General features: G+C 35.7%; 2 protein-coding genes and 1 long non-coding RNA gene across 6 annotated transcripts in view; 2 read left to right on the forward strand and 1 right to left on the reverse strand.

Moving 5' to 3' along the window:
* Window positions 1-2,890, forward strand: part of LOC124158672 (proton-coupled amino acid transporter-like protein pathetic) — a 119,943-nt gene extending 117,053 nt beyond the window's left edge. For all 3 annotated transcript variants that reach the window (XM_046533891.1, XM_046533890.1, XM_046533892.1), the window contains one exon: window positions 1,555-2,890. In XM_046533891.1, coding sequence (XP_046389847.1) covers window positions 1,555-1,883 — 329 coding nt within the window. In that variant the 3' untranslated portion in view covers window positions 1,884-2,890. The remainder of the gene's footprint in view (window positions 1-1,554) is intronic.
* The window catches only part of LOC124158674, a 73,012-nt gene extending 62,609 nt beyond the window's left edge, over window positions 1-10,403 (reverse strand). The window contains exons 1-2 of one of the 2 annotated variants that reach the window (XR_006864854.1): window positions 10,318-10,403; window positions 8,752-9,071 (exon numbers count right to left, since the gene is read on the reverse strand). This is a non-coding gene — a long non-coding RNA (uncharacterized LOC124158674). Of the gene's footprint in view, window positions 1-8,751; window positions 9,072-10,317 lie in introns of those variants that run through there. The other variant, XR_006864853.1, reaches the window with a different exon arrangement.
* Window positions 5,862-6,933, forward strand: LOC124158673 (cysteine-rich PDZ-binding protein). The gene is made up of 3 exons (XM_046533893.1): window positions 5,862-5,994; window positions 6,311-6,582; window positions 6,660-6,933. The coding sequence occupies exons 2-3, from the start codon at window positions 6,394-6,396 to the stop codon at window positions 6,771-6,773; spliced, it is 303 nt and encodes a 100-aa protein (XP_046389849.1). The 5' UTR covers window positions 5,862-5,994; window positions 6,311-6,393; the 3' UTR covers window positions 6,774-6,933.
* Window positions 10,404-10,450: the final 47 nt, after the last annotated feature.

The following is a 10,450-nucleotide window of genomic DNA, read 5'->3' on the forward strand; positions in this document are numbered from 1 at the left end:
TGTCAACTTTAATGCAGTTAAGAGTTTCACAATTGAGAAACTCTTTTCAGAAGTTTCAGAAGGTAATGTGGTGTAACGCATGAAATGTATGCATTTTTCACAAAATTGCAAACCTACGGAGGTAAAGAAGGGTCGAGTTGTGGATGGTCATTCATTTTATGTTGCACCATTCAGTTTGGCGAGAATGTGATCCACCGGTGGGTCACACTCAACTTCTGGTCAAATCACACAGGGTCCATATATTGTATGAATGCACCATGATTTATGTCTCCAGCTTCTCATTTTGCTATACGGCAACGAAATGAAAAAAAACTGTGAAATTGCTATTGTGCAGGGAGGAAGTCGAATGTGACCCACTGGTGGGCCCTCTGCAAATATGTTAAATACCCTTGGGTAGATATGGCTGTCACAGAAGTCAACATTTATCTATTCAGATAAGTCCTTCTCTCCTGATTATAAACAAATTGAGTTTTTTAACAGGCACTCCATGGAGCTCTGGGAAAACCATGAATTTATGCTCCCATATACCTGAAAGTGGTTCTCTGTGTACGTAAAAAAACTCAATTTTGAAACAATTAATGATTATTATGTTGATGAATTCTTCTTTGGTTCTCAGCCAGGTTAATTCTGTCGTAAAAGCTGACTTTTTGAGAGACGACTTGTCTCCCATCTTCAAGGCCGTGTTACACTTTGGAAGTCCAATTTCACACTGAACCTACATGACCATTTACCAAGGATAATTATCGGCTCAGTGTGAAATTGGACTTTCAAAGAGTAACACAGCCTTGAAGATAGGAGACAAGTCGCCTCTCGAAATGTCGGCTTATACAACAGAATTAACCTGGCTGAGAACCCGAGAGGAATATATGTACCAATAGTATTCACCAAAAGAAATTAAAAACATTGATAATTATGTTAATCGATAATTCATTGATCTAATGCGCAATAACATCAACAATGAAGCTTAGATTGATCACATATTAAAACAGCTTAACTTCAAATCTGGGTATTATGCTGGCAAGCTGACTGATCTATATTTTGTTGGCTCACCTTTCCCTAGATTTTGAAATTTTTCGATAATTTTGAAATATCATCTCAAATAATTAGAATTATGTGTATCCCAAAGTATCAGAAAATACTTATAAAGTATTTTAAATAGAAGTAATTTTCATCTTATAATTAAAATATGTATTATAATGCAACCTTAAAATAATATTTGTGTTCTTTACTTGTACACATAAGTATTACACTATTCATATTGTAATGCGTAAGCATCGCATGCATACATGTGCCCATTATGCCCTATATACCAGCATGGCCCCATACAGTAGTGCTTCCATAGGCATCGTGAGCAGTGGTTAACCATTACTAGGCTGTCAGACAGTTTTAATGCATTGAGCCATAGCCATAACTGCCGCAGGTGAAACTAAGTTTGGCCGAATCATGGCCATATTTTGTGTGTTAACTGGTATACATTTTGCCAATTAAAATAAATTTTATTAATGAACCCTTGACCTCTTTTCTAGAAAGTAATTAAGTTTTCCTTATTTACAGTTATTATAGCAGTAGCAGTTCCAACGATTGGCCCTTTCATGGGACTAATTGGAGCACTTTGCTTCTCAGTACTGGGCATTGTACTTCCCGCTATAATAGAGACTGTAATGTACTGGGACAAACCATCCTTCATTCCATACTACGAGAATGCAGATGAATTTTCCTTGCCATTAGATTTTAAGCCAAAAGATGGACATGGCCTAGGATATGGAAAATGGGTCTTGTATAAAAATATATTTATCTTGATTTTTGGCTTTTGTGGAATATGCACTGGTTCTTATACCTCCGTACTGAACATAATAGAAGAATATACAACAAAAGAATCTTAGATATTAATGATAGAAGCCTTTGCATTTTTGCAATAAGTTTTTGGACACTGGCAACCATTTTTAAGATCTTGAACTCAACTACAATGTGATATTTGGGATTAAGTAGGCCAAGGAAGTTGATTTCCTGGTTTATAGAAAATTACATAATACTGGAAATGATAATCTGAAATCTCTAACGAAGGATTCAGATAACCACTGCCATTACATCATCCACACAGTACAAGCAACAGGAATAAATAATACATTCACAGTGCCTTAAAAATTATTGACCAAGAGAGGAAAATGCAAAGGTGACCAGAATTACCACAAAGTGTGGATCAAGAAGTCATCGGAATTTGCAAAGATTCCTTTTGCTTAACTTAATACATTAAAGAGGAGTACAATAATATTTCCAAGGATGATATTAAAATGATCACTCCAAAGGTGAATTGTGGTCATCAACTAATGGCAATGTCTTCCATATAGGCATATTTTGAAGCCTAAATTAAAGTGAGATATGCAAATATTCCAATTGAAATCTAATGACTGAACAGAAAGCAAGCTTGGACATAGATTTTCTGCTTTTGGATATTTAGACAAAACATTTATTGGAATCAATTCCAATGTACTGTACACTTGGGATATTGCATATCAAGAAGCCAAGAAGATATATCATAGATGCTGTGTTATAATTTTTCATAAATACAAATTAACACTACTCTTCATGAACGTTAGTTGGGCAAAATTTCTCTCGATTGTTACACAAACTTTCTCTTGATTGTTTGACAAAATTTCTCTCAATTATGTGACTCAACAGATGGTTCTGAATTGAGAATGTCCAAGTCCTGTATTAGAAATACACAGCTCTGTAGAAAAATGTTTAAGTTTTTCATGTGCAAAGACAAAGAAAACCTTCAATCATTTGCTCAGGTTGAAGGCTTTGCTTAGGCTAATGTATTTTTGTAGAAATTAAGAGAATTTTGTTATGAAACTTTTTTGGAAAAAATAAATAATTTTTCTAAAAAATGCACGTGTTCTTTTCATTAAGTCGAATGCTTCAAAAACAACGCATTGATATGATATGCATAGGGGTAAAGTTGGCTCATAATTTTACATGGTTCTGATTCATAGATGTCTCCATTGCTTCTGCCTTACACTGCATTAAAATGTATTCTAAGACATTAATGTCACTGGCGTTCCAATCGACATCTACCACTCTTTCTGAAGGCGCTGATTGGTCTAGATTGGGTATTTCAAACAAATGAAGTTTAAATCCTGATATATTTTACTTTCCACATTATCAAACCACTTAAAAAATAACATCTCCTCATTGAAAAGTTATGAAAACTCCTTGAAGATGTACTTTGAATGCTGCATGAAATCTTGTCACCAACCATGGAGCCATCTTCATATGTAGTTGGCTAATTATATGCACCACTTATATGTACTTTTATGTACTATGGATACAAACGAGTCTTTCCAATTCTTGCTGCCACCTTTAGGTCAACGCCACAGGCACTAGCAGACAATTGCTGTACTACTAGTAAAAATTCATTAGCCACATTAGTTTCGTAAGTAAAAAACATCGTTGATGTTTGCAGTGACGTACTTAGAACACATCATCATTTTACCCTAAGTTTTTCACCCAATATTTGTCCTCAATCTTAATTGAGTTTATAGTTTACGAACATATTTTTCATGAATATTAACAAGGGAAATTAGTGGACTAATGCTCCAAAGTTGAATAAAACTATATTGTGCTCCCAGCCTACTTACTCAGCTCTACAAATGACACCTTAAAGCCATAGTTTGCTCTACCTTCTGTGATAATCCTTCTCACTTATGTAAATAATCAAGTATGTAAATTGTTTCAGTTAAGCATCATGATTATTTCAATAGTAGGTTAAAGTGTCTCTGCAACGAAAGGTAAAGGTAAAAGGGGATGTAAGTTAAGTAAGAAAGTAAGAGCTCAAGGAGAAGGAGAAAATATATGATTAGTTCATCATACTGGTTACAACAGTATGATTGCCAACTTTTTTTCATTTAATAAGAGATCAGGGGCTCAATTAAATTTATTCATGGAAAAACCTCAGATTAGACAGACTATGTTCACAAATTTTTTGTATGCATTTCCAGTGTTTTTATTTTCCAAAAGAAACCTGATCCTGAAACGACATTTCATGAGGTGTAGCACACAGGGGCGGATCCAGGATTTCTTTCTGGGGGAGGCACAAGCAAGGCCGTGTCCAAGATTATGATCTGGGGGGGCACAAGGATACCCCGTAATACGAATGAACACAATGATAACGGGACCGTATTAAAAATCTTGCATATTTTTTAACGTTGGGGGGGCACATGCCCCCGTGCCCCGCCCCTGGACCACCTATGGTAGCACACAACCTAAGTGAACTGAAAAGTAATGAGCAGCCTTCCAAAATATATGACTATCACAATAGCAAAGGGAGCATTAATGAAAAAGAAAGAATTGAAGATAGGAGCATGGATTAGGGGAGTACAAAGGCTAGAAAGGTCTTAAATGGAGTGTAGTGCTGTAAGAGGCAGAAACATGGATACAACTTGAGGATGAGGATAGGCTTGAGGAATTCCAGATACGATTTTAGAGAAGAACAGGTTAAGGTAACAAGGAGAAAAGGAATGAAAAGCAAGTCATGGTAGTTGAGGAGAAGAAACTGCTAAAGGAGATATAGAGACAGAGGGTAAGGATGGTACGTACACAGAATAGTAAGAGAATGCCGAAAAAACTGTGACAGAAGGAAGGATGTTGGGTCACTGAGGAAGAAGAGGAGGAAGAAAAGCAGCCGTGGATTTACCACTCTCCCCATATATGTATCAGAAAATAGGTATGTGCATAGAGTTTACTGTAAAGATAGCTCCAGATTCCTATGAAATTAAGCCATCATGCAAGTACAGATAAGCTGATGACTGTTTTGTACTCTGACCACATGGACTTGTCCACAGCTATGAACACCTCAACAGCTTCTATACAAACATAAAAAATATTAATAACAATAATGCTAATTGAAGGTGATTATCCGGCATTATTCGACCAAGTACTAAATGTGAAAAGAGATGGTTGCTCAGGCCCTCCAGTCTTACGGTGCCCACAAAGGGGGAAAACTGGGAAATGAAATACGACAGAAATGAACTGGGAAGACAGGGAAACATCAGGAATCGTTACAGAATGGACATTCAAATTATTTAAAAATTTATTGAAATGGTTGATTGTCATTAATGTTCATAAGCGTGGGCGCTCAAATTATTGCCTGTTCGACGCCTGAACTCAAAGTTGGTCGTCGTTAGCAAATCGGGATCGAATCCAATACCCTTAGATGAGTTCTGTTCTTGCTCTACTGATGGCAGAGCTGGCTGCAGGGGTTAAAATTGGCATTAGTGGCGCCCTTTTGGAATCCAAATTAAAATCTAGGCTCCAAAAATGCCTCCGGGAACGGCAAAGAGGTTATTCCGTCTGGGAATCTATCCACTGACAAGCTGAGTGTGACGGGGATTTTTAGCTGAAATCTTGTCATGCAATACGATCGCGGTAACCACGCGTGTTCTGTCACAATATATACATATAAGAAAATAAATAATTTTCATACTATATGACCATTATTTATTTATCCCAATTAAATAATGTCTATTAAAAATGTTTTACCCTCATAAAAATGTGAGTCTCTAGTTTAGGTATAATAACGAAATGAAAATGGCGAATTGAAAATAAAGGAAAGGAACGTCGAAAAAATTGTTTTTAAGAGGGAATAAATTGACAGCGAGTAAATTACATAATACCATGGCGGATATCTGCATCCTATTCTTAAATATTGTAAAAAATTGAAATATCGATAGATATCTTAACTTTCACACTTGAAATCGTAAAGTACACTGTTAAAAATTCGTGAGAGTTCCGCTATTTAAATTTCTGGCGGTTATTTCACTTAAGCGTTACGCAGCTGTTTAACATCAGCAATCTTATAAGCGCATTATTTTGTTTAGGACAAGCATAAATACTTTACTAGTAATACAAACTCTGTGAGGACAAGTTAAAAAACTACATCTGCAAGTTCTATTAAGAAAATATTGGAATTAAGATGGACTGTGGTGGTTAACGGAGGTAAACGCACATTCTTATTCATTAAAAATTATGAAACGTGATTTGCAAGTTTCAATTACTTCAGGATACCTTCTTTAAATGGAACCTTCCCTTTGATCTATAGTATTTTTTTCACAAATTTCTTGTACACACTAGTAAGAAGTAGGGTAATTCGACCAATTTTTAGTTCAGTTACGGTGATGTTATCATGACTGTGTTTCGGTCGGCGATGCCTTTTTATTGATGACAAAACAACGCCCTTTGGATTATTTTGATTTCCTACAGCCAGCCGTTACATTGAATGTGGAGTAATTACCAACCAATCTTTTTGTTGCAGAAATAAATGCTCGAGTTCGTTGAATTCTACAATTGGCAGTTAGGTCATTTTTTAAACGATTATATTCAATATTTGCATTGAAGATGGTTTGCGACAAATGTGAAAAGAAGCTTGGACGTGTGATTACTCCAGACCCATGGAAGTCGGGTGCCCGAAATACCTTGGAAAGTGGAGGGCGAAAAGTGGGTGAGAATAAGGCTCTTACTGCCAAAAAAGCACGATTTAATCCATACACCGCAAAATTTGACTGCTGCCGCATCTGCAGGCAAAAGGTAATGAAAGACCTTAAGAGTTTGAAATGGAAATTTACTATCACTGCATCGATATTAATAGTTCACTGTCTTTTTAGGTACATCAAGTTGGTTCACATTACTGCCAAGCTTGTGCCTACAAAAAAGGGATTTGTGCTATGTGTGGAAAAAAGTTAATGGATACGAAAAACTACAAGCAATCATCTGCTTGAACTATTATACATAGTTGTATCATTTGAAATGAAAATTCGCGCGAGGAAACGTGTAGATATTTAAGCCTATAAGAGTCGTACTTGCGTGTTGTGATGTGTGACACTCTTTCGAAAGTTCTGGATGATATTACATGAATTCTACTAGACTTCCGGATCTGCTGTCTTGGTTATTCTCTTTCTCACAAATGTTATTTCCTGAAAAAGTGTGGAGTGATAATTTACAATTAAGTATGTGGGCTGTTTCGACCAATAATTAGGAGTTTCAAAAATTTAGTGAATGGTAAGATGCAGCAAGGGGTGAATTTGATTTGTTGGAAACATTTTATGATGTTAGCTACTTGTGTTAAACACAACTACGAGCCAAATGAAAGATTATTAGAAGGAACATGATGGAGATAGAACATTGGTAAGAATCCCTGCAGAAAGATGTGAAAAAATGCAATCGGACAATTTTAAGTTATTTATTGTACATGAAAAAACAAGGCTTTACTTCCACCTCACATCATGAAGGCAAATTGAGCTTACAGTACTCACCAGTTGGATTTCAAAATATGTATTTGTGAGATATCCATGGCCAATAAAAAAGACATGCATATTTTCAAAATTCAGCCAGAGAAGGCATTGTAGAAGGGCATACTTTCAATAAAAATTTTGAGTAATGGAGAAATAGTATCTCCTTTATGAAAAATTTAATTTTGCTGCCACAGTTGACCACTGAATATTTTAGAATGAAATATTACTTAGCGGCAATTAAATCAATGCCAAATTAGATATATTTCTTTACATTGAATGTCATCTGGAGAAGCATCCACATGTATAATAAAAAAAATACAAAATAGATTAAGGGGGAAAAATATCCCACAATATAAGATGTTGTATTCAATAATTTTGTCATTTTTTATTTGACAAATTTTCCTACATCATCAACATTGGCACTTGATCTGTATTTACAGTATCACCAACTTTCCACATGTACAATGACGCATTTTTCTGGACATTTTCAAATCATTTCTCCTAATAAGCCTCAGTTCAGAGCATAGTTTTCTATTTATCTTGACACTAGAACAACAAGATTGAGCCAGTGAAATTTTATCCATCACTCGATTCACCAATTTCTTTAGAAGAATTTGGCCTTTTGTAGCGTTTAATCCACTTAAAAAGATCTTTACATTAGTCCAGTCAGGAATCTGCCAAGCGAATGTTTTAGGAATATTTATTAGCATAGAACCATGGCATGTCATAAACAAAATGGCTCGCTCTGCTGTTCTAGTGTTAAAATATCAATCGAACTTCACCATCTAACATAAAAACTTCTTAGTGCATTTATCACTGAACTCATAGTGGCGCATCTTAGGGGGGGCTGAGGAAGCTATATATTTTGGGTCGAAATACACTAAATAAAATCAAAAGTTTTGGAGGTAGCTACTTTTGAGGCTGTGCAAAAGTATTTAGTAATATTTTCCTATATATTTACCTACTTTAAAGAATTAAATACAAGTTAGCCCTAAACTGGCACCAATTTTACATGCTTTTGGTATGCTACAATCCAGTCCCATACCCAGAGAGGGGCTATAGCCCCCCCCCCCTTGGGTATCCAATTCACACTAGATAGAATGATAATTTTCTTTGGATTCCCACTACTGCCGGGAGGTTAGCCTCCCTTGTCCCTATCCCGGATCTGCCACTGACTGAACTCACAACCTCTTAATTGGAAAAGTCAACAAGAGATGCTGGCAATCATAGGGTTTCAATGATGGCAAGAATTTTGTGCCTTTATATATAATATCCAATTAACTTTCTTCAACCCTTCAGAATTTAGAGTAACAGCATTGAAACTGCCAAGAAAACCATGCAAGACTCCTGGAAATCTTGTGATCTCTAAAGGCCTATTTACATAATGTAATAATCCATATGAATTACTGTCTAAATGCAAGAACAATTTTGGTGGAAAAGCATACAATATATATAAATGCATAAACCAAATCCGAACATGTTTATTTTCTGTCTATGCATTCATACAGGTTGGGTGGCTACATCGTGCATTTTGGCATTCATTCCCACCTTCATACATTCAGACATTAAATCATATGTTTATGCATCAAGTAACCACGCCGTAACTTAGGCCTGGTAACATGATACATAAGACATACAAGCCTAGGACTTAACATACCCAAATTTTGTGAGAACTTGAGTATTGTACTGACTTTATGTAGATCATTTCTACATTAATAATAATATGCTAGAATTTCGGCAACTCTTCTTTGACAATATCTATTGCCCTTCTGGCATAGGTGGAACCTGTATTGAGAAAGGATTTGAAGGGACATAAACATTTGGTGAGAGTAGCTATGATAAAACTATGGCCCTAATATAATTACGTACATAAGGACCTTGGATAAAACTCAGGAATGTGAGCAATTACATGATGATTAGATTTAACTAATGTTAAGCCACAGCCTGCACTAGCAAAGCGGACCTGGGGAAACGCTTGGAGGGTAATCATAATGCTCAACAGCCAAGATGTAAGGTAACTGGTAGTCTTGTCATTTCCTGATCTTTTCAAAGTGTACCTCTAATTGTAAGATGGAAAGGAAGCCTCAGGAGTTAGCAATGGAACATGGTGGGCATACGTTGAGGCAGGTTTTCATACGATGAGATGTTGATTGGTCAAAGAAAGGAAGGTTTACCGGCAATGTCAAGCACACAATACATGAAATGAATATGAAAGAGAAATCATTGGAATGATTAAAATCCAAAGAAATAATATGAGGTCATAAGCGAAATTTTCCACAAATGGCATTTCAATATTCATAATATAACTTTCACCAACCTTCCAGAATTTAGAATAACGGCATAAAAACTATATATATAGTATAGCAGCGAATTTACCGCAGAGAAATTATCATTGTTGGCGAAGAAATAACCAAAACCAGTATTGACGAGAACTCTTTTCTTAAGTACTGATACCGAATAGAGACAAAAATTGCTAGATTACGAGTTCCATCCGCACATATATTCGTCAAAAAAATCACCTCTCACGTTGAATATTTCAGGTAACCCAGTCACGAAAAATATGTCTACCTTTTGGTTCATTATGCACCAACTTCCCACGTTGTTTACACTTTAGTGGTTGTTTTTAAATGAAAAATATATTCTCGAGATAAAATGCGAACGAAGTGTTATAATTAACCAATTACCAATCCATTGTTTCTCCCATTTAAACATAAATTATAAACGTTTACTGTAAATCGCATATGCAAAGGTGCGATTCCTCCATGGTTAAAACAAAAGTCGTCAGAAAACCCCAGGGTCTTCAAGGACAAAATCATGGCCCTTATGTACACCATGGACAAAATATTGCGGTATTAAAATTGCGTAGAAACTCTTTTCTACGATCTAAATTTGTCTATTTATCCGTAAATTCTGGTAATGATTACGACTTCATTAGGCCATCAAAAGTGGGGGGTTTCTAGAGGGGCATTGAACAGGGAGTTAATTTTTGAAACCATTTGAAACTACCAAATACTGAAAATATTACACTCACCATGATAATTGAACTCCTATTTCCTGGAGTTTAATCCTTGTCCTTGGCTTGGACATGTTTAAATAAAAATGATGTCAGTATTGTTATGCTTCTTACTCCTGTCACATGTTCCCTCCTCATTTTTGTAACAAAT

This window comes from Ischnura elegans, chromosome 5 (assembly GCF_921293095.1).
Source record: "Ischnura elegans chromosome 5, ioIscEleg1.1, whole genome shotgun sequence".
Classification (NCBI taxonomy): Eukaryota; Metazoa; Arthropoda; class Insecta; order Odonata; family Coenagrionidae; genus Ischnura; species Ischnura elegans.

Excerpts from the sequence above, each read along its gene's own strand:
- LOC124158673 (XM_046533893.1), top strand. The coding sequence starts at position 6,394 with ATGGTTTGCGACAAATGTGAAAAGAAGCTTGGACGTGTGATTACTCCA. Across the intron at positions 6,583-6,659 it reads GCCGCATCTGCAGGCAAAAG|GTACATCAAGTTGGTTCACA; the intron begins GTAATGAAAGAC and ends CTGTCTTTTTAG.